At 46.6% G+C, this 23,398-nt stretch overlaps 4 protein-coding genes across 5 annotated transcripts in view; 1 reads left to right on the forward strand and 3 right to left on the reverse strand.

Moving 5' to 3' along the window:
• Positions 1-11,265, reverse strand: part of LOC144695252 (uncharacterized) — a 233,413-nt gene extending 222,148 nt beyond the window's left edge. Inside the window, exon 1 of the mRNA XM_078566154.1 lies at positions 11,244-11,265. The gene's annotated coding sequence lies outside the window, so the exon portion shown is untranslated. The remainder of the gene's footprint in view (positions 1-11,243) is intronic.
• The window catches only part of LOC144695222 (uncharacterized), a 579,912-nt gene that overhangs the window by 508,188 nt on the left and 48,326 nt on the right, over positions 1-23,398 (reverse strand). The gene's annotated exons all lie outside the window — the stretch shown is intronic.
• The window catches only part of LOC144695264 (uncharacterized), a 131,592-nt gene that overhangs the window by 24,120 nt on the left and 84,074 nt on the right, over positions 1-23,398 (forward strand). The gene's annotated exons all lie outside the window — the stretch shown is intronic.
• On the reverse strand, positions 7,850-17,334 carry LOC144695214 (uncharacterized). The gene is made up of 4 exons (XM_078566108.1): positions 17,274-17,334; positions 14,663-16,474; positions 13,947-13,979; positions 7,850-8,784 (listed from the first exon to the last, which is right to left on the reverse strand). The coding sequence occupies exons 2-4, from the start codon at positions 15,998-16,000 to the stop codon at positions 8,434-8,436; spliced, it is 1,722 nt and encodes a 573-aa protein (XP_078422234.1). The 5' UTR covers positions 16,001-16,474; positions 17,274-17,334; the 3' UTR covers positions 7,850-8,433.

The following is a 23,398-nucleotide window of genomic DNA, read 5'->3' on the forward strand; positions in this document are numbered from 1 at the left end:
GGTCTGAGGGCAAGTACCCAAGTGAGGAGAGCTGCCCCACAGACTGGTCAAGTTGCAGTGATACTCACTGAATCGTATCAATCTGGAAACATCCCAGACTCCTCCGTCACCATCCCTGGGTATGTCCCATCCCACTGGCAGGTGGGGAAGTCTCAATATTGACTCCATGGAGTCTCATGGCTTCAGGTCAAACAAGTTCAAGGAAAACGACCACTCCCCTTCCAACTGATGAATGAGTATTTCACCATGTTAATCATCACCAGGGAAGTAGACTAAGGACAGATCCCAAAACTGGGTATCCATGAGGTACAGTGAGCCATCAGCAGCAGCAGCATTGTATTCCACCACAATCTCACAGCCCAGCACAGCCCTCATTCCATGATTATCATCAAACCACTGGATAGACATGTCAGGAGCAGCATTGGCTCCCTCTCTGCCACTTGCCTCTCTGCTCATTGCCTCCTCTCTATCTGGGCTGAGATCAGGATCTACCCTCAACCCCACCCCATCCATGCAGGGAGGGGACTGCAGTCTGAAGGTGCATCCTTCAGTGCTCCTGGACACACTGAGTTTGAACTAGTGTGCAGCAATTCCTACCCTGCTCTGCTGCCAATTATAGGTTATAACCCTATCTCCCTTTACAATGAGTCTGCCCCCTCACTGGGAGACTGCTTCACAGTGAGGGTCAGTAGGATAGTGAACCATGAGGGGAATCACACTGCTCCTACTGAATGCCTGGTCAATTCCTGACTTTTTACACAACAATAGACAACAACTTGCAATTATATAGCACATTTTATATAGTTTAATGTCCCAAGCTGCTTTGCAAGAGTGGGAGCTTGCTGTGCACATACTGGCTGTCAGACCTCCTGGTGTGCAACAGTCATCACATTTTTAAAAATTCATTCTCGGGATGTGGGCTTCGCTGGCTGGGCCAGCATTTATTGTCCATCCCTAGTTGCCCTTGAGAAGGTGGTGGTGAGCTGCCTTCTTGAACCACTGCAGTCCATGTGGTATAGGTACACCCACAGTGCTGTTTGGAAGGGAGTTCCAGGATTTTGACCCAGCGACAGTGAAGGAACGGTGATATATTTCCAAGTCAGGATGTTGAGTGACTTGGAGGGGAACCTCTAGGTGGTAGTGTTCCCATCAATCTGCTGTCCTTGTCCTTTCGGATGGTAGTGGTTGTGGGTTTGGAAGGTGCTGTCGAAGGAGGCTTGGTGAATTCCTGCAGTGCATCTTGTAGATGGTACACACTGCTGTTACTGTGTGTTGGTGGTGAATGTTTGCGGATGTGGTGCCAATCAAGTGGGCTGCTTTGTCCTGGACAGTGTCAAGTTCCTTAAGTGTTGGTGGAGCTGCACTCATCCAGGCAAGTGGGGAGTATTCCATCACACTCCTCACTTGTGCCTCGTAGATGGTGGACAGGCTTTGGGGAGTCAGGAGGTGAGTTACACATTGCACGATTCCTAGCCTCTGACCTGCTCTTGTAGCCACAGTATTTGTTTGGCTAGTCCAGTTCAGTTTCTGGTCAATGGTAATACCCAGGATGTTGATAGTGGGGGATTCAGTGATGGTAATGCCATTGAACATCAAGGGACATTGGTTGGATTCTCTCTTATTGGAGATGGTCATTGCCTGACACTTCTGTGACGCGAATGTTACTTGCCACTTGTCAGCCCAAGCCTGGATATTGTCCAGGTCTTGCTGCATTTGGACGTGGATTGCTTCAGTAGCTGAGGAGTCGCGAATGGTGCTGAACATCATGCAGTTATCAGCAAACATCCCTACTTCTGACCTTATGATGGAAGGGAGGTCATTGATGAAGCAACTGAAGATGGTTGGGCCGAGGTCACTACCCTAAAGAACTCTTGCGCGATGCCCTGGAGCTGAGTGGACTTACCTCCACCAACCACAACCATCATCCTTTGTGCTAGGTATGACTCCAACCAGCGGAGAGTTTTCCCCCTGGTTCCCATTGACCCCAGTTTTGCTAGGGCTCCTTGCTGCCGCACTCTGTCAAATACTGCCTTGATATTAAGGGCAGTCACTCTCACCTCGCCTCTGGAGTTCAACTCTTTTGTCCATGTTTGAACCAAGGGTGTAATGAGGTCAGGAGCTGAGTGGCCCTGGCGGAACCCAAACTGGGCATCAGTGAGCAGATTATTGCTAAGCAAGTGCCACTTGACAGCACTGTTGATGACCCCTTCCATTACATAACTGACGATCGAGAATGGATCGAGAATAGACCAATGGGGCAGTAATTCGCCTGGTTGTATTTGTTCTGCTTTTTGTGCACAGGACATACCTGGGCAATTTTCCACATATCCAGGTAGATGCCTGGATTGTAGCTGTACTGGAACAGCTTAGCTAGAGGCGCAGTAAGTTCTGGAGCACAAGTCTTCAGTACTACTGCCGGTATATTGTCAAGGCCCACAGCCTTTGCAGTATCCAGTGCTTTCAGCTGTTTCTTGATATCACGTGGAGTGAATCGAATTGGCTGAAGATTGGCATCTGTGATGCTGGGGACCTCCGGAGGAGGCCGATATGGATCTTCCACTCGGCACTTCTGGCTGAAGATTGTTGCGAATGCTTCAACCTTATCTTTTGCACTGATTTGCTGGGCTCCTCCATCATTGAGGATGGGGATATTTGTGGAGTCTCCTCCTCCAGTGAGTTGTTTAATCGTCCACCACCATTCACGACTGGATGTGGCAGGACTGCAGAGCTTAGATCTGATCTGTTGGCTGTGGGATCGCTTAGCTCTGTCCATCACTTTCTGCTTATGCTTTTTGGCACGCAAGTAGTCCTGTGTTGTAGCTTCACCAGTTTGACACCTCATTTTTAGATATGCCTGGTGCTGCTCCTGGCATGTCCTCCTGCACTCTTCATTGAACCAGGGTTAATCCCCTGGCTTGATGGTAATGGTAGAGTGGGGGATATGCCGGGCCATGAGGTTACAGATTGTGTTTGAGTACAATTCTGCTGCTGATGGCCCACAGCGCCCGTACAGATTGTGTTTGAGTACAATTCTGCTGCTGATGGCCCAAAGTGCCCTATGGATACCCAGTCTTGAGTTCCTAGGTCTGTTCGAAATCTATCCCATTTAGCACAGTGATAGTGCCACACAACATGATGGAGGCTATCCTCAATGTGAAGGCGGGACTTCGTCTCCACAACAACTGTGTGGTGGTCACTCCTACCGATACTGTCATGGACAGATGCATCTGCAGCAGGCAGGTTGGTGAGGATGACATCAAAAGTATGTTTTTCCCGCTTGTTGGTTGCCTCACCACCTGCCGCAGATCCAGTCTAGCAGCTATTTCATTTAGGACTCAGCCAGCTCAGTCAGTAGTGGTGCTACCGAGCCACTCTTGGTGATGGACATTGAAGCCCTCCACCTGCAGTACATTCTGTACATGGGGTACATTCTGCGCCTTTGCCACCTGCAGTGCTTCCTCCAACTGGTGGTTAACATGGAGGAGCACTGATTCATCAGCTGAGGGAGGGTGGTACGTGGTAATCGGCAGGAGGTTTCCTTGCCCATGTTTGACCTGATGCCATGAGACTTCATGGGGTCCGGAGTCGATGTTGAGGACTCCCAAGGCAACTCCCTCCCGACCATATACCACTGTACCACCACCTCTGGTGGGTCTATCCTGTCAGTGGGACAGGACATACCCAGGAATGGTGATGCTGGTGCCTGGGACATTATCGGTAAGGTATGATTCCGTGTGGATGACTATGTCAGGCTATTGCTTGACTCGTCTGTGAGCTTTCCCAATTTTGGCACTAGCCACAAGATGTTAGTAAGGAGGACTTTGCAGGGTTGACAGGGCTCAGATTGCCGTTGTCATTTCCGGTGCCAAGGTCGATGCCGGGTGGTCCGACCGGTTTCATTTCTTTTTTGTGACTTTAAAGCGGTTTGATACAACTGAATGGCTTGCTAGGCCGTTTCAGAGGGCATTTAAGATTCAACCACATTACTGTGGGTCTGGAGTCACATTTAGGCCAGACCAGGTAAGGACAACAGATTTCCTCCCATAAAGGACATTGGTGAACCAGATGGGTTTTTACAACAGTCGACAATGGTTCCATAGTCATCATTAAACTTTTAATTCCAGATTTTTGTTGAATTCAAATTCCACCATCTGCCGGGTCCCCAGAGCATTACCCTGGGTCTCTGGATCACTCGTCCAGTGTCAATACCACTGCGCCATTGCTTTGGAACATCTGGTGGTTGTGAAAGGCTCTATATAAATGCAAGCCTTTCTGCTTTTTCTTTTCTGAGGAGGTTACAGAGATAGGGGTATGCAAGGTCTTGGAGGGATTTGAAAAGACAGGAAACATCCAGATCCCGACACACAGACAGAACTGACCATTCACAGTCCACAGGATAATAACCAGCTCCCAACACACACATACAGAACTCAACAATAGGAAATCAGTAAGAATCCTCAGATGCTCTGCACCTCCCAGATAATTACACCTCACCTTCTCATATTCAGTAATGACCCATCAGCCTGTAAATCAGAAAGGAAATGCTTCCAATAAACACACTCAATGTCCAACAAACAGTTCAGCACAAAGCACCGAGTAAACAGCTCTCTCAGCTGGATCTTCTCACACAGCATAAGGGGCATTTCTACACCTGGTTCCCCACAGGATAGTCAGCCTGCCTGAACATTAGTGTGGATATTATGTGATGCAACTGTTATAAATTCTGTTCCTTCACTCACTGTCTCCTCACTTGGTTTTCAGTCCCTACAGCAATTGAAGCAGGAAAAGGAGAGAATGGGCACCTATGTTTCACTTTTGGACAACAGAGTGGACAAAACCCAGACTGGATTTTCTTGTCAGTTTATCTTTCATGACAAGCCTACCGACTCCCTCAGCTACCTTGACTGCAGCTCCTCACACCCCGCTTCCTGTAAGGACTCCATCCCATTCTCTCAGTTCCTTTGCCTCTGTCACATTTGTTTTGATGATGCCACTTTCCAAAACAGTTCTTCTGACATGTCTTCCTTCTTCCTTAACTGAGGTTTTCCACCCACGGTGGTTGACAGGGCCCTGAACCGTATCCGGCGTATCCTTCTCCCGCGCATCCACCCTCACAACTTCCTCTCCCTCCCAGAACCATGATAGGGTCCCCCTTGTCCTCACTTATCACCCCACCAGCCTTCACATTCAAAGGATCATCCTCCGCCATTTCCGCCAACTCCAGCATGATGCCACCACCAAACACATCTTCTCCTCACCACCCCTGTTGGCGTTCCGTAGGGACCGTTCCCTCTGGGACACCCTGGTCCACTCCTCCATCACCCCCTACACCTGAACCTCCTCCCACGGCACCTACCCATGCAACCGCAGAAGGTGCAACAACTGCCCCTTTACTTCCCCACTCCTCACCGTCCAAGGGCCCAACCACTCCTTTCAAATGAAGCAGCGCTTCACTTGCACTTCCCTCAATTTAGTCTACTGCATTCGCTGCTCCCAATGTGATCTCCTCTGTATTGGAGAGACCAAACGCAGACTGGGTGACCGCTTTGCAGAACACCTCCGGTCTGTCCGCAAGCATGACCCAGACCTCCCTGTTGCTTGCGATTTCAACACTCCACCCTGCTCTCTTGCCCACATGTCCGTCCTTGGCCTTCTGCAATGTTCCAGTGAAGCTCAACACAAACTGGAGGAACAGCACCTCATCTTCCGACTAGGCAACTTACAGCCTTCCGGACTGAATATTGAGTTCAACAATTTCAGATCATAAACTCTCCCCTCCATCCGCACCCCCTTTCCGATCCCCCTTTTTTCTAATAATTATATATATTTTTAGATGTATATTTTTCTTTTCCCACCTATTTCCATTATTTTTAAATTCATTTCCATCCATTGTTTTATCTCCACCTTTTAGCCTATTTTGATCCCCCCACCCCACCCCCACTAGGGCCATCTGCCACTAGCTTGTCCTGCTTTCTACCCTTAATGTCCCCATTAGCACATTCCTCAGATAATATCACCACTGTCAACACCTCTTTGTTCTTTTGTCTATGACATCTTTTGGTTATCTCCACCTATCACTGGCCCTCTATCCAGCTCTACCTGTCCCCCCCCCCCCTAAACCAGCTTATATTTCACCTCATTTCTCTATTTCCTTTGCTCTGATGAAGAGTCATTCACACACGAAACATCAACTATATTCCTCTCCGCAGATGCTGTCAGACCTACTGAGTTTTTCCAGGTATTTTTGTTTTTGCATCTTTTCATGAGCCTCTCGGGCTGGGAGATTGTGAACTTCAGTGGGGCTGTTTCCCTCTTTTTATCACCAGAATGGGCGGAGTGGGTGGGCTCTCTGATTGACGTCTCTCACAACCAATCAGAGACAGAAACAGAAATGCTGGAAAAAGTCAGCTGGTCCAGCAGCGTCTGTGGCGAGAAACGGTTCAAGTTTCGAGGAGTCGCTGTGAATCAGAGACAGAATCACCTTGAAATCTCCTCGAGAATTTACACATCAAGCACTGTTGGGCCAATCCCAGAGGAGGGGGCGGGACTTTCCTGACGCACTGACCGTTGTCGGAATTATATTAAAACAAAAATAAAAATACCTGGAAAAACTCAGCAGGTCTGGCAGCATCTGCGGAGAGGAGCACAGTTAACGTTTCGAGTCCGTATCACTCTTCAACAGAACCATACGGTCATACGGACTCGAAACATTAACTGTGTTCCTCTCCGCAGATGCTGCCAGACCTGCTGAGTTTTTCCAAGTATTTTTATTTTTGTTTTGGATTTCCAGCATCCACAGTTTTTTGCTTTTATCGGAATTATATTACCCGTGTTGTACGTCACCATGCGCCTGCGCATTGAGGAGCGGGAGTGTTGAGGGGGCTGATATGGCCCGCGGTGCCTGATGGGAGATGTAGTTCCGACTCGCGCAGCGGCAGTTGGAGCCCAGCGTTCGGGAGTTCGAATCTGAGAAAGCGCGAGCCCGAGCGGCTGTCACGTGGGCGGGGCTGGGAATTGGAGGTGCGCACCTGTAAATGTCAGCCCCGGGCGGCGGGAACCAGGATCGCAGCCGTTTAACCCCATCTACCCCCCCCCCATCAACTTGGTTAAATGGATAATATGGGACTACATTGGTTTTCTGTGACTGGTGAGAGACTGTTTTCTCCAGACTGTGGAGTAAAAGTATAAAGGTTTGACTCTCCCAGTTTTGAATCCATCTCCCTTACTGGTGCTGAAGGGCCTGTCCTCCATTTAGCCCCTGCCCCAGTTAAGATTGTAGATCTAAGGTGCTCCGCTCCATGGCCCGGTCCTCAAATCATTTCTCTCCCTCTTGAAGCTGACTGCTTGCCATTCCTTTACTACTGTTTTGTCTGGTGATGAGGGGCATTTCTTTCTAACTCGAGGTAAAATGGGACAGATTGTAAGAGACCCTCTGTGAATCTGACATCAGGTCATCAGATGGTTTTACACAGGGGCAGCGTGTGGATGAGAAATAGGTGGGGACTGAGGATAGACCCTTGGTCGGACTCCAGAGCGATGGGGGTGGAAAGATTAACCATTGCAGGAGATTCTCTGGCTACAACTGAAGAGGCAAAAGTGGGCCAAGCGATAACAGTCCTACTGACTGGACACAAGCCCTGGGAGAAAGCAGATGGGCTAAACTAGAATAAAAACAAAAAATTCTAGAAATACTCAGCAGGTTAGGCAGTATCTGTGGAGAGAAACAGAGTTAACATTTCAGCTCTGACCTTTCGTCAGAAACTTTGTTGGATTTTGGGTGGCTCTTCCTATTGTCAGAGAGAACAGCTCCTGCACTCACCCCCTGCTCACCCCCACACTGATGCTGTCAGTTTGAAAGCCTCCGAGGATGAAGAATGCTATTCCCACACTAGAAATCTCTGTTAAACATTTACCAGGAGGAACTGAGACAGCAGCTGCAATAAGTGAGGTTTAATTCAGATGGGACAATGACAAGTTTAAATCCCCACCTGATCTGCTGCTCAAAGTTGCCTCCGTTTCACTGGTCAGTTTCCCAAGCTTCAGAAAACTCATGTTGTTCATATTTGGAGCAATTTAAATTTTAGACAATGTTCCATGTGGTATGTAAAACGTCTATTGCCCTCAAATCCTCTTTTTATTCTTTCAGCGACATGTGCATCACTGGCCATGCCAGCATTTTTATTGCCCATCCTTAATTGCCCTTGAGAAGGTGTTGGTGAGCTGCCTTCTTGAACTGCTGCAGTCTATGTGGTGTAGGTACATCCACAGCGCTGTTAGGGAGGAAGTTCCAGGATTCTGACTCAGCAACAGTGAAGGACCAGCAATATACTTCCAAGTCAGGATGGGGTTTGACTTGGAGGGGAACATGCCGGTGGTGGTGTTCCCATGTGTCTGTTGCCTGTGTTCTTCAAGTCGTGGGTTTGGAATGTGCAGTCAAAGGAGCCTTGGTGAGTTTCTGCAGTGCATCTTGTACATGCATACTGCTGCCACTGTGCATTTGTGGTGGAGGAAGAGCCTGTTGGAGGTGGTGAATGGAGTGCTGATCAAGCGGGCTTCTTTGGCCTGGATGGTGTCAACCTTCTTCAGTGCTGGTGGAGCTGCACTCATTGAGGCAAGTGAAGAGTATTCTAGCACTCCTGTGCTGTGAATGCGTTGGTGTCTGCGGAGGGTCGATGAATCTGAGGATGATTTGTCGCACATCTCACGCGTGAATGGCTTCTCTCCTGTGTGAATATTCTGGTGTCTCAGGAGGCTCGAAGATGTCACAAAAGCTTTATCACAAACCTGACTTGAATGGTTTCTCTTTCATGTCACTGCCCTTAACAGTAGTTGTTACAGCTGCAACTTCTGTGTTAGGAGATCTTTTGAGCCTGTGGAGGCCTCCTCACACACCTCACACTTGAACAGCGTCTCACATGTAGGAATGAATCAGTGGTTCACGAGGATCGATGAATGATTGAAGCTCTCACCTCCCATTCACACTTCTTCCCAGATTCACCTTGACCGATCGTCCACAGCTGAACCTTTGGAAAAGTTGGTTCTGATGGAAGGTTCCACACCACTGACCAGTTTCAGATCTGATGATATGTCAAAGCTCCCCTGACCCGCCCGATTTCCAGATGATGGTTTCACTGCCCAAACTTCTCTGTGTTGAGCAATGCTGTGAAGGGACTGGATGTCTTTCCACAGTTGTGCAGTTGGTCCTTGGGTGATGGCCAGGACCTATCTGGGGTGTTAATCCTTTCTGTATGATCTGGTGTAGTACAGTGCAATTTTTCCGTAAAACAGGAAAAGGAAATGCGTTTCACTCCAACTCCTCTTCCTTTGCTGAAGGGGCTGACTCCTCAATTAGAGACTGTTCCACAGTGAGTGTCAGTCTGCTATTTCCCTGTGTCGTGGATCGGATTCAAGTCCTTTCTTTTTCCTCACTTGACTGTCACACATCCTCTGTTTCCAGCAGGGACACTGGATAGTGACCAGAAGCAGACCCTGTGGCTACTTTCTTTCCTCTATTCAGTGCCCCCATGTTCCCAGGCATTGTGAGGACAATGGAAAAGACAGTCGGGCAGAGTGTAAAACGGGCTATCAATTCACAATGAACTTGAGTCGTGCTGGCAAAGACCAGTTTTACCCTTAGAGTATGTGTTTAATATAAAAAACACTCAGGAGAAAAGTTAATTCAATGTAAATTTTGAAATTTATGCACCTCTTTTCCAAAATTATTTGAAGAAAACACACTGGGCAGTAAGTGCTAGAAGCTAAGGAAAATATTGCTTCAGTGCAGCTGATTGAAGGGTTCTGGTTTATCCTGGGAAATTAGACACATTGCACTTGCTCAGACTGCATGCCCAATTCAGTTATCAGCCACAGCACTGGGGAAAACTATCAAATCCAAGACCAAGCCTTTGGGAAAGGCTGAGGCCTTCAGATAAAATTTTTAAAGAAGGCATTAAAAAACATTTCAATAAATGCGTCTCCAGGTACGGCAGCCAAATTGCTATAGAGATTAGAGAGATAGGGAGGGGCAAGACCATGGATGGATTTGAAAACAAGGGTGCGAATTTTAAAACTGAGATGGTGCTTGACCAAGAGCCAATGTAGATCAGAGAGCACAGGGGTGATTGGGGAATGGGTCTTGGTGTCATTTACGACATGGATAGTAGAATTTTGGAGGAGCTCAAGCTCAATACAATATGTGAGATCAGCCAGGAGAGCATTGGAATAGTTCAGTCTAGAGCTTACAAAGGTATCGATGAGGGTTTCAACAGATGAGCTGAGGCAGGACACATTGGACTCTCCTGTGAGTGGAGCTTGTACCTCTTCCTAAGCAGTGTCCCTATTCCTGACCAAAATAAGGAAATGACAGTAAGAGCCAGGGATAGGAACGGAGAACCCTTCATAGAATAGTGCGGTACAAAAGCAGTGTGGCAGTGCTGCACTGTCAGAGGTGCTGTCTTTCAGATGAGATCCTTCTGCTCTCTCTAGGTGGGTGTAAAAGATCCCATGTCACTATTTTGAAGAACAGGGGAGTTATCCCTGGTGTCCTGACCAATATTAATCCTTCAATCAACACCAGTATAAAAACAGGTTATCTGGTCATTATCACATTGCTGTTTGTGGGAGCTTGCTGTGCGCACATTGGCTGCCACGTTCCCTACATTACAACAGTGATCACACTTCAAAAGTACTTCATTGGCTGTAAAGAGCTTTGGGGCATCTGGTAGTTGAGAAAGGCTTTCTATAAATGCAAGTATTGTTTTTCTTTTTTGAGGAGGTTTCAGAGATAGGGCGGAGCAAGGTCTTGGAGGGATTTGAAACGACTGGAAACATCCAGATGCCAACACAAAGAGAGAACTGACCATTCACCATCCACAGGAAAATAACCAGCTCCCAACACACACACAAAGAACTCAACAATAGGAAATCAGTTAGAATCCTCAGACGCTCTGCATCTCCCAGATAATTACACCTTACCTTCTCATGTTCAGTAATGACCCACAAACAAAACTCAGCCTGTAAATCAGAGGGGAAATGCTTCCAATAAACACACTCAATATCCAACACTCAGCTCCAGCCAAACAGTTCAGCACAAAGCACCGAGTAAACAGCTCTCTCAGCTGGATCTTCTCACATAGCATAAGGGGCATTTCCACACCTGATTCCCCACAGGATAGTCAGACTGCCTGAACATTAGTGTGGATATTATGTGATGTAATTATTATAAATTCTGCTCCTTCACTCACTGTCTTCTCACTTGGTTTTCAGTCCCTACAGGAAGTGAAGCAGCTGTGGAAGAGGAGAGAATGGGCAGAGTGGGTGGGCTCTGATTGACGTCTCTCACAGCCAATCCAAATATTTCTGGAGCAACAGGAGTTTCCTGAAGCGTGGGAAACTGACCAGTGAAATGGGGGCGACTTTGAGCAGCAGATCAGGTGGGGATTTAAACTTGTCATTGTCCCATCTGAATAAAACCTCACTTATTGTAGCTGCTTTCTCAGTTCCCTCAGCAAACGTTTGACAGAGATTTCTAGTGTGGGAATAGCATTCTTCATCCTCGGAGGCTTTCAAACTGACAACATCAGTGTGGGATGTGTAGACACTGATGTGTTTGACAGCAGTTCAGAAGGTGTTGCCTGTTGCCCATACCGCCCCTCTCTCTCTCTCTCTCACACCTTGAGTGACCTCCTTCTCCCCTGAATCTCCACCTCTCCTTCCTTCGTGCATTTCTCTCTTATATTCTATCTCTCCCTGTCTCTCTCTATCCCTCGCTCTCACATTCCTCACAGTCCCTCTCCCTACCTCTCACATTCTTCCACTCAGTCACAGCTGGAGCCGCACTGGATCCTCCACCATCTTGTCCTCTCTCCTCCTGATCCACCAATAGTGGTGCAGAGATCCCAATTCTTTTTTTTTCTATTGAAATAGGAGGGTTGTTGTAACTGGGAGAGGGGTGGGGCGATGGGGAGGGGGCTGTTTATTTATAAATAATTTATAAAAAGATCCACCCCAGTGCATCCTCGCTGGGAACAGTCAGGAGTGAAGAGCTTCCTGAAGTAATGGAATATTTCACAGGGTTAATGTCCAGTCCGTGCCTTCAGGAATCCTGAGTCTCAGCTAAAACTAATGGGCTGTTTCCTTGGGGAGTAATGTCTTCCCTCAGATAGTTGTGAATCTTTGGAATTCTCTATCCTGGGCTGTGGATGATCAGTCATTAAATATATTCAAGGTTGGGACAGGTCCTATTGGTCTCTCAGGAAATCAAGGGATATGGGGAGCTGGCAGGAAAGTGGAGTTGATGCAGGAGATCAGCCCCATGATGTATTGAATGGCGGGGCAGTTTTGAGTGGCCGAATGGTCTCCTTCTGCTCCTATTCCTTATGTTCATGATTTCAGCTCTCTCAGAAGAATGCCTAATATTACAGATCCTGTGTACAGATATGGAGGTGCAAAAGGGGGCAGGAGTTCACAGAGGATGAAGGAAGTGAGACACCAACACAAACAAATGGAGGGCAAAATCTCACAGAGGAAAAAACATGAAAAATCTGACTTAAAATTAAAGACAGTGACAATTATGGAGATGGAAGGAGCAATGTCAATGAGCCTGGCGACCTTGAGGATGTCTCCTCTTACCATTCTCCGCATGATCTCCTCTCCATTACTGAACAGACTGGCTCTCTGGGCTGGGGCTGAATTCCCATCGCTTGCCTTAGATGATGTTGGTCCAGGGGTCGAGTGTGTATTCTGGGATGACAGAGTCGTTGTACTGCTTATAATGGGATAAAGGCTTTGAGGACATGTTGAGTGTAACAGATTGGCATTGTATCTGCACATTTTGGCTCCACAGATTTGGCAGTGCTCCAGAATCGTGCCCACTGGGCACTTAGTTGAGTCTCAGATGCTTTGTGCTAAATGTTATCTCTGGTCCAACTCCTAACCCGATGACCCAAATCATAGCATTACTGGCTGCTCGGTAAATGAGTGGGAGACCCAGGGTTCATAACACACACACACACAGGCACACACGCCCACATGCGCGCACACACACACAAGCACACACACATATACGTGCATTCACACACCCACATGCACACACACGTACATATGCACACATACAGACATGCGCACACACACACATGTGCACATACATGCGCGCAGACACACACTCAAACCCATGCACATAAACATGCTCACACGCACACACATACAAGCTCACACACGCATGCACAGACACACCCACGCACACACACCTACTGTGTACATCTGCTGTTGTCGTATCACACACACTGATATGAACTGTCACGTGCCTTTATGAACTGAATTGCAAAGTCTCTCATTGATATGAGGTCCAACTTCAATCGAAACAATGTAGTTTATTTTATAGAAAATACACAAATGAACAGAATTCACAATCAGCCCAGTCAATTTCCTAAACTGATCAGATTGTGTAAAATAATAAAGAGACAATCTCACCATGTCCTGATGTGTAGGCTGACTTTCAACTGAAGCTGTTCCAAAGTTCGTTGATCCTGACTTTACTTCCTGGTTACTGGGGTTTTTTCACTCACTCTTTGTCTGTGTTTGGGAGAAGAGGGCCATTGGCCCATTCAGCTGTCAATTACAAGGTCTTGCTAGATTGGAACCTCCCTTAAAATTACAGCAAATTTGCCCAAAAAAGGTGAATTATTAATGTTGAGGAAACACAATCTTCGACTGAAATCTTGTGGGTGATGGATTAAACAGTGGGAATGACCAATCAGAATTGCTGTTGCTCCGAACTCCCTATGGGTATCTGATTAATACTTCAAATCACCATGGCAACCAATCTGGTTCCATCCCTGCGGGACAAGTGGACATTGAGGTTTGAAGAGGATGTCTGATTTTGTTTGTATTCAGGCTGGTAGAGTTTACTTGAGGATCGATGACTCTGAGAATGATTTGTCCCACACCTCACACATGAATGGTTTCTCCCCAGTGTGAATGTATCGGTATCTCACCAGGCCTGGTAATTTTGCAAATCCCTCATTACAAACTTCACAATTGAACAGCATCTCCCCAGTGTGGATACATTGGTCTTCTTTAGGTGATGTTTGGTGATCTGGTCAAAGGTTAAATTGGTCTTCTTGAAACGATTGGACTGATGGTGGGAGAGGTTCGAGACAGACACTGCTGAGACAGACAGTGCTTTGGAACGACAGCTCCCCGTGTGGGCACTGGAGGGTAAACAACACAGACAAATCTCAGTGCAACGGAAGCAGGTGACCCAGCTCCAAGTCCGTGTGGAGACATTGGTGTATAGCGAGAGGAGTAGGCACACATCACACTGGAAGAGTTTGTCTTCCCCACGTCTTTGCTGATGTTCTAGGAGGTCCGACAACTGTATGAAGTTTTTATTACAGAACTCACACCGATAGGGTTTCTCCATGTGTGACTGTGTTGATAGACTGGAGATATGCTGACTGTATGAAAACCTTGTCATAAACATCGCACCTGAATCCTCTGGTGTCCCAGGAGTGTCAAAAACGACACAAAAGCTTAATTGTAAACCTCACATTTGAAGGGTTAACACCCGTCTGAGTGTCCCATGATGGAGCAGGAGGTTCGATGATCTCATGAAGGATTTGTAGCACTCCTTGGACATGAACATCTATTCGCTTATATGAATGTGTTGGTGTGTGCGGAGGGTCGATGAGTGAGTGAATGATTTACAACACACCTCACATCTGAATGGTTTCTCACCAGTGTGGATCCGCTGGTGCTTCGGGAGATCGGAGGAGTGGGTGAAAGTCTTGTCACAAATATCACACCTGAAAGGTTTCTCCCCTGTGTGTATGCGTTGGTGTACACGGAGGTCTGTTGACTTTAAGAAGGATTTGTCACACACCTCACACTTGAATGGCTTCTCCCCAGTGTGAATGCGTCGATGATTCCCGAGTGTTGATGAGAGTGTGAAGGCCTTGTCACACACCTCACACTTGAACGGTTTTTCCCCCGTGTGAATCCTCTGGTGGAGCAGGAGCTGTGATGACCTGGAGAAGGATTTGTCACACACGTCACACGTGAATGGTTTCTCCCCTGTGTGAATGCGTTGGTGTGCGCGGAGAGTCGATGACCTTGCGAATGATCTGTTACACATCTCACAGATGAATGGCCGCTCACCAGTGTGAATGCGAGAGTGACCCACCAGAGCTGATGATTGTGCAAAGCCCCTGTTACACACCTCACATTTGAACGGTTTCTCCCCAGTGTGCATGCGTTGGTGTACACGGAGGTTCCCTGACTTCAAGAAGGCTTGGTCACACACCTCACACTTGAAGAGTTTCTCCCCTGTGTGAATCATCTGGTGCATCAGGAGATCGGAGGAGCAGGTAAAAGCTTTCTCACAAACCTTGCAGCTGAAAGGTCTCTCGCCTGTGTGAATCCTTTGGTGTATCTGGAGGTTCGAAGACTTTACGAAAGCTTTATCGCAAACCTCACACTTGAATGGCTTCTCACCTGTGTGAATTCGTTGGTGTGCAAGAAAGTTCGATGACGTTGAGAATGATTTGTCACATACCTCACATGTGAACGGCTTCTCCCCCGTGTGAATGCGCCGGTGATTCACGAGGCTCGATAATTCTGAAAAGCCTCTGTTACACACCTCACAATGGAATGGTTTCTCCCCTGTGTGAATGCGTTGGTGTGCACGGAGGTTTGATGACACTGAGAATGATTTGTTGCACACCTTGCATGTGAATGGTTTTTCCCCTGTGTGAATGCGCCGGTGATACAACAGGCTCGAGAATTCTGCAAAGCTCTTGTTACACACCTCACATTTGAACGGCTTCTCCCCGGTGTGAATGCGTTGGTGTCTGCGAAGGTACGATGACTGCACAAATGATTTGTCACACACCTCACACGTGAATGGTTTCTCTCCTGTGTGAATGCGTTGGTGTACGCGGAAGTAAGATGAGTGTGAGAATGATTTGTCGCACACCTCACACTTGAATTTTTTCTCTTCCATGTAGCTTCTCTTGTGTTACAGATGGAACAACAGATGCACCTTGTCTGCTAGAAGATCTTATGTGTGGAGCCTTCCTCACACACCACACACTTGAACAGCCTCACCTGTATGAATGATTCAGTGATTCATGAGGCACGATGAATGATTGAAGCTCTCACCAAACTTGGAGCCCACTCACACTTCTTCCCAGCCTCACCCTGACCGATCACCCACAGCCAAACCTTCGGAAAGGTTGGTTCTGATGGAAGGTTCCACACCCCTGACCAGTTTCAGATCAGATGATATATCAAAGCTCCCTTGACCTAAACGATTTCCAGATGATGGTTTCGCTGCCCAACCTTCTCTGTGTTGAGCAATGCTGTGAAGGGACTGGATGTCTTCCCACAGTTGTGCAGTTTTCCTTGGGTGATGGTCAGGGTCTATCTGCGGTGTCTATCCTCTTTGTATTCTCTGGTGTAGTACGGTGCAATCCTTCTGTAAAACAGGAAAAGGAAACATGATTTCCTCCATCTCCCTCTCCTCATTTGCTGAAGGGGCTGACTCCTCAATTAGAGATTGTTCCACAGTGGGTGCCTGTCAGCTATGTTCATTCAGTGGAGATTTGAAATTTCTCCCCTTGTTTTCCAAAATTATTTGAAGGAAAGACACTGGGCAGGAAGTGCTAGAAGCTAAGGAAAATATTGCTTCAGTGTAGCTGATTGAAGGGTTCTGGTTTATTCTGGACATCCCAAATTCTGCTACCAGCTAGAGCACTGGGTAAAACTATCAAATCCAAGCCCAGGCTTTCGGGAAAGGCTGAGGCCTTCATGTAAAAGCTTTAAAGAAGCTTCCAAGAAGGCAGCTCTTGCTCAGTACTGCCGCTCCGACTGGGCAACACCCCTTCGGAGGAACTGCATCAGGATAATAACCGCCTCCCAACACACACACACACACACACAACTCAACAATAGGAAATCAGTAAGAATCCTCAGACACTCTGCACCTCCCAGATAATTACACCTCACTTTCTCATATTCAGTAATGACCCATCAACAAAACTCAGCCTGTAAATCAGAAGGGAAATTCTTCCAATAAACACACTCAATATCCAACACACAGCTCCAGTCAAATAGTTCAGCACAAAGCACTGAGTAAACAGCTCTCTCAGCTGGATCTTCTCACACAGCATAAGGGGCATTTCCACACCTGATTCCCCACAGGATAGTCAGACTGCCTGAACATTAGTGTGGATATTATGTGATGTAATTATTATAAATTCTGCTCCTTCGCTCACCATCTCCTCACTTGGTTTTCAGTCTCTACAGGAAGTGAAGCAGCTGAGGAAGAGGAGAGATTGGGCAAAGTGGGTGGGCTCTCTGATTGACGTCTCTCACAGCCAATCCAAATATTTCTGGAGTAAAATGTATTTCCTGAAGCTTGGGAAACTGACCAGTGAAACAGAGGCAACTTTGAGCAGCAGATCAGGTGGGGATTTAAACTTGTCATTGTCCCAACTGAATAAAACCGCACTTATTGCAGCTGCTGTCTCAATTCCCCTGGTAAACATTTGACAGAGATTTCTAGTGTGGGAATAGCAATATTCATTTCGGAGGCTTCCAAACTGACAACATTAGTGTGCGATGTGTTGCCTCAAATGTGTTTGACAGCAGATCAGAAGAGGAAGACCCACAGCATCTAAGGCAGCGATGACGTGCGTGGTGGGATTCAGTGCTCAAGGAGTGACTCTGTTACCAGGAGAGTGACTCCGTGACTTAGGGATAGAGGTGGCACTCATTGTGTGAGTAGATGCCCCATGAGTTGGTATCTGTCAGACCTGCCCTGTCCAAGAGTTGTCTCCTATGGAGGATCAGCTCCAATTTCTGAGGCTCAACATTCACCTCATCTGGTTCCTCTCCCAGGGTGTCCCGGTCCATTCACCTCTCCTGGGATGTCCCGATCTGTTCACCTCTCCCGGGATGTCCCGGTCCATTCACCTCTCCCGGGATGTCCCGGTCCATTCACCTCTCCCGGGATGTCCTGATCCGTTCACCTCTCCTAGGATGTCCCAATCCGTTCACCTCTCCAAGGATGTCCCGGTCCATTCACCTCTCCTGGGATGTCCCAGCCCAAGACTGTTGGTGCCTGAACACCCAAACAGGTGCATTCAGCAGAAACTCACCACTCTCATTCCCATCTGGGGCCGTGGTCATTTCTGTGGTTGGTACCAGCTTCCTGGGTGATGTTTCATAAATCAGCTTTAAAGATCATGAAAGTTCAAATCACACTTTATTTAGCTTGCATTTGAAATTCCTAATATGGTCAATTTCAGCCAGATTATGCTAATAAAATTGACATAAATTAGCATGAACCCTTGGTCACAATCTGTGCACTTGTGGTTGTTGCATATTTGTCAAGGAGTTTTGCTGAATCAATTTTTTAAATTCAGTTGTTTGTGACCAAAGGAAGCAATTTTATTTATATTGTGATCTGATTGGCTTCATGATAAATGCAGTGTGTAAACAACTACAGGATAACTTCTCCACTCATTGTTTGTGTTTCAATCAATGTTGGGTGGGGTTTGTACAGGGAGCCCAGAGCCTGAGGAATTATTCGTGTGACCCTGACAACAAATTTAATCCATGTTCATGGAATAATCCATCTGGAGTTGGACTTGAACCCACAACCTTGTTCTCTGAGTCAGAGGGTTGTGGGTTCAAGTCCCACTCCAGGGCTTGAGCACAAAAAAATCATGACTGATACTCCAGTGCAGTACTGAGGGGTGGAAGAGATTACAGAGATAGGGAGGAACGAGGCTATGGAAGGATTTAAAAACAGGTTCAAAAACCTAATTGTTCCTGACAGACTGTTAGAGCTATGCCTAAACAAAAGAACTTTCATGAGTGAATGAAAGCAGAATGGTTAATCAGCAGTACTGATTGATGACAATCCCTTGGAAACTGAATCTAACACAACAGAAATATTATAAGTTATTGTCAGTCATGGCTTCGTTAGCAGTCTTGTCTCTGAGTCAGAAGGTTGTGTGTTCAAGTCTCACTCCAGAGACTTGAGCACTGAGGCTGACACTCCAGTGCAGGGAGTACTGCACTGTCAAAGGTACCAACTTTAGAATGAGTTAAACCAAGGCCTCGCAGCCCTCTCAGTGACAGTAAATCCATTGTTGAAGAGCAGGTGATTTGTCTCTGATGTCCTGGCTAATATATAGATACTGCCCAATGTCACAATGTGATCAATGTCACAAAAACAGATTATCTTGTCATTATCATATTGCTGTTTCTGGACGCTTGCTGTGCACAAATTGACTGCCAGGTTTCCTACATCACGACAGTGAGTACACTTCAAAAAGCACTTCATTGGCTGTAAAGTACTTTTGGATGCCCTGAATTCACGGAAGTTGATATATCAACCTTTCTTTCTTAGGGAAACATTATGCTTCCTGTGAACTGTAAATTTTAAACCCATTGATGGAGAAAGTATATCAGCCCACAGTGACATATATTGTGTACAGGACTCTTACTATAGGCTCCTGATGTTTCAGTGAATAGGAACACACATGCTGACAAATTAAAGAGTTTGAGTGAAGCTAACTAAACAAATGAATTTATTGTGAGTTATAAATCTACACAGATTGATAAAACAGCAGACAAACAACAACACAATATTCAGCTCACACCAAACTTTGAATCCATCAAATTAACAAAGCATTTGAAAATGACTCAAGATCTTTCCCAGAATATGAAACGAATCTTGGAAGAGTGTAAGGTGAACATATCACACCGTTATTACATCAAGATAGGATGGGTTGAGGAAACTCAGGTTTGTAGAAACTCACCCCCACTCCCTCACCATGCTCAGGATAGTAGTCCTCCCAGAAAGGAGAGTACAAACATTACCCATGGTATTAGTCAAATGCACATCACCTGAATACGATCTGTCTATAATTCACACCACCAACTAAAGCAGAGTCTAATTCTACCCCATAGCCACTCCTGAGAGCTGGCCCACTTTACTAACACACACACACACACATCAGAGGAAACTCTCTCAGAATACGACAGACAGAAGCTTCTCTAAAATCTCTGTGCTTTAGTCTGGCTCCCAATTCTGATCGTCAGAAATGACACCGAACTTTAGTGGCACAGGATGGAGCTCATGTCCATCATACAAACACATACACAATTAAAGAGATCGAGAGTGGTTTGTAAATCTGTTACAGACTGGACAACGACACTACAGTCATCTGAAAACTGTAGATTATGTGTGTCTATGGTGGTCAGATTAGTTTTGGGCAAGGGGGTGACCGAGGTAAATGAGTTTCCCATCTAGATGATACTTAATACTGACACCAGAGGGCAGTTGATCTTTGATACGGTGAATAGTCACTGTCAGGTTGATTGTAAATAGAATGGGGGCTATCACACAGCCTTGCTTGACACCAGACTGGACTTTGAAGGCTTCTGTTTCAGATCTCCCACTCAAGACAGTTGCAGTCATATCATCATGAAGCGATTGCAGGATTGTGATGAAGTTTCTTGGACATCCAAATTGTTGCAACACAATCCACAGAGCCTCATGATTTACTGAGTTAAATGCTTTGGTCACATCGATGAATGTAATGAACAGTTCCTGGTGTTGTTCCTGATTTTCTTCTTGGATTTGTCTGGAAACAAAGACCATGTCGGAGGTTCCTCGGGAAGGCCTAAAGCCAAGTCAGAGTTCTACGTGATGTCTGTATCACTCGATCCATGCAAGGGACTGATGCCTGCTGGACAGATCATCGACTTGTTCGATTGATGATGAACAAGCACCAAGACATCACAAGGCCCAAAAGTCCAAGGGGGAGTCAATGTCTCAGCCCTAAAACAGCCCGACCAAAGGGAGGAATTCCGGGTGCAGCTCACGACCAATCTGGAAAATCTTCACACATCCAACTCAATTCCCAAATAGTGGGATCAAAATTTTTAATTCCTCTCTGGCCACGGGGGTGGTGCCAGAGGACTGGAGAACAGCTAATGTGGTTGCGCTATTTAAGGGAACTACAGGCCAGTGAATCTCACGTCAGTGGTAGGGAAACTATTGGAGAAAGTTCTGAAGGAGAATATCTATCTCCACTTGGAGGGGCAGGGTTTGATCAGGGATAGTGAGCATGGCTTTGTCAGAGGGAGGTCATGCCTAACAAATTTGATTGAATTTTTTGAGGAGGTGACCAGGTGTGTAGATGAGGGTAGTGCAGTTGATGTAGTTTATATGGATTTCAGCAAAGTCTTTGACAAGGTCCCACATGGGAGACTTATAAAGAAGGCAAATGCACATGGGATACAGAGTAAATTGATAAGGTGGATTCAAAATTGGCTTAGTTGTAGGAGGCAGAGGGTGATGACAGAAGGATGCTTTAGTGACTGGAAGCCAGTGTCCAGTGGCGTATCACAGGGACCTGTGCTGGGTCCCCTATTATTTGTCATTTATATAAACGACATAGATGACTATGTGGGGGGGTAGGATTAGTAAGTTTACGGATGACACAAAGGCTGGCCGGGTGGTTAACAGTGAGGTTGAGTGTCTTGGGCTACAGGAAGATATAGATGGGATGGTCAAATGGGCAGATAAGTGGCAGATGAAATTTAACCCTGAAAAGTGTGAGATGATACACTTTGGAAGGATTAATTTGACAAGGAAGTATTCAATGAACGGCATGACACAAGGAAGTTCTGAGGAACAAACGGACCTTGGCGTGTGTGTCCATTGATCTCTGAAGGCGGAGGGGCATGTTAGTGGGGTGGTGAAAAAGGCATATGGGACACTTGCCTTTATCATTCGAGGCATAGATTACAAAAGTAGGGAGGTCATGTTGGAGTTGTATAGAACCTTAGTGAGGCCACAGCTGGAGTACTGTGTGTAGTTCTGGTCACCACATTATAGGAAGGATGTGATTGCACTGGACGGGGTGCAGAGGAGATTCACAAGGATGTTGCCTGGGATGAAACATTTAAGTTATGAAGAGAAGTTGGATAGACTTGGGCTATTTTCGTTGGAGCAGGGGCGACCTGATCGAGGTGTACAAGATTATGAGGGGCGCGGACAGGGTGGATAGGGAGCAGCTGTTCCCCTTCGTTGAAGGGTCAGTCACAAGGGGACATAAGTTTAAGGTGAGGAGCAGGAGGTTTAGGGGGGATGTGAGGAAAAACCTTTTTACCCAGAAGGTGGTGACGGTCAGGAATGCACTGCCTGGGAGGGTGGTGGAGGCGGGTTGCCTCACATTCTTTAAAAAGTACCTGGATGAGCACTTGGCACGTCATAACATTAACAAGGCTATGAGCCAAGTGCTGGTAAATGGGATTAGGTAGGTAGGTCAGGTGTTTCTCATGTGTCGGTGCAGACTCAATGGGCCGAAGGGCCTCTTCTGCACTGTGATTCTGTGAAAATAAAGCCAGCTGTACTAAACTCCTGTGCCCAGACCATTGGGTTCGAGCATCGTCGTCACCAGGACTGGCTCGACGAACATGATGCTCAAATATGTGACCTCCTGGAACAAAAGCAATCAGCCTTCATTGCCTGGCAGAGCACCCAAGGTCTCAACTCCAGAAGGCAGCATTTCAACAGCTCAAGACTGACACCCAAAGACAAATCTGGAAGATAAAGGACATGTGGTGGGAAGAGAAAGCTCCAGAGATCCAACAATCTGATCATCATGACATACAATTCTTTTTATGAAATCACCAGGACCACCTGTAGACCGAGATCAAATGGACAAAATCCACTTTGTTCACAGGATGGTGTTTCTCTTCTTAAGGATGACAAAGACATCTATTAATGCTGGAAAGAACATTTTGAACAACTCAACCATGAATCCACAGTGACAGCTGATACCTTCCAGTCTATCCCCCAGTACCTGTGGTAGAATCCATGGGTAAGTCACCATTGATGGGAGAGCTGCAACAAACAATCAAACAGGTGAAAAACAACAAAGCCTGTGGCCCTGATGGTATTCCAGCTGAGGTCTTCAAAGCTGGTGGACTTCTGCTCACATCAAGACTCCATAAACTCATCCTCCGGATTTTGGAGGAAAAAGAGCCCTACCCAAATTCAGGAATGTGACAATTGTAACTATCTTCAAAAAGGGTGATAAATCACACTGTGGAAACTATTGAGGTATTTACGTTTTGTCCATAGCAGGGAAAATCCTGACACACATTCTCCTGAATCACCTACTTCCTGTGGCTGAGGAAATCCTCCCAGAGACACAGTGACATCTGTGCATGAACAGGAGCTTCTATGCATATTGATGGTAATGTTTAGTGATATGTTCAAAGTTTAAATTGGCCTTCTCAAAACAATCAGACTGATAGTGGGAGAGGTTCGAGACAGACACTGCTGAGACAGACAGTGCTTTGGAACAACAGC

Source organism: Cetorhinus maximus, chromosome 21 (genome assembly GCF_964194155.1).
Source record: "Cetorhinus maximus chromosome 21, sCetMax3.hap1.1, whole genome shotgun sequence".
Classification (NCBI taxonomy): domain Eukaryota; kingdom Metazoa; phylum Chordata; class Chondrichthyes; order Lamniformes; family Cetorhinidae; genus Cetorhinus; species Cetorhinus maximus.

Excerpts from the sequence above, each read along its gene's own strand:
- LOC144695214 (XM_078566108.1), bottom strand. The coding sequence starts at position 16,000 with ATGGAAGAGAAAAAATTCAAGTGTGAGGTGTGCGACAAATCATTCTCA. Across the intron at positions 13,980-14,662 it reads CCCTCCGCACACACCAACAC|ATTCACACTGGGGAGAAACC; the intron begins ATTCATATAAGC and ends AGATACCGATAC. Across the intron at positions 8,785-13,946 it reads AGAAACCATTCATGTGTGAG|GTTTGTGATAAAGCTTTTGT; the intron begins GTGTGGGACAAA and ends CATTCAAGTCAG.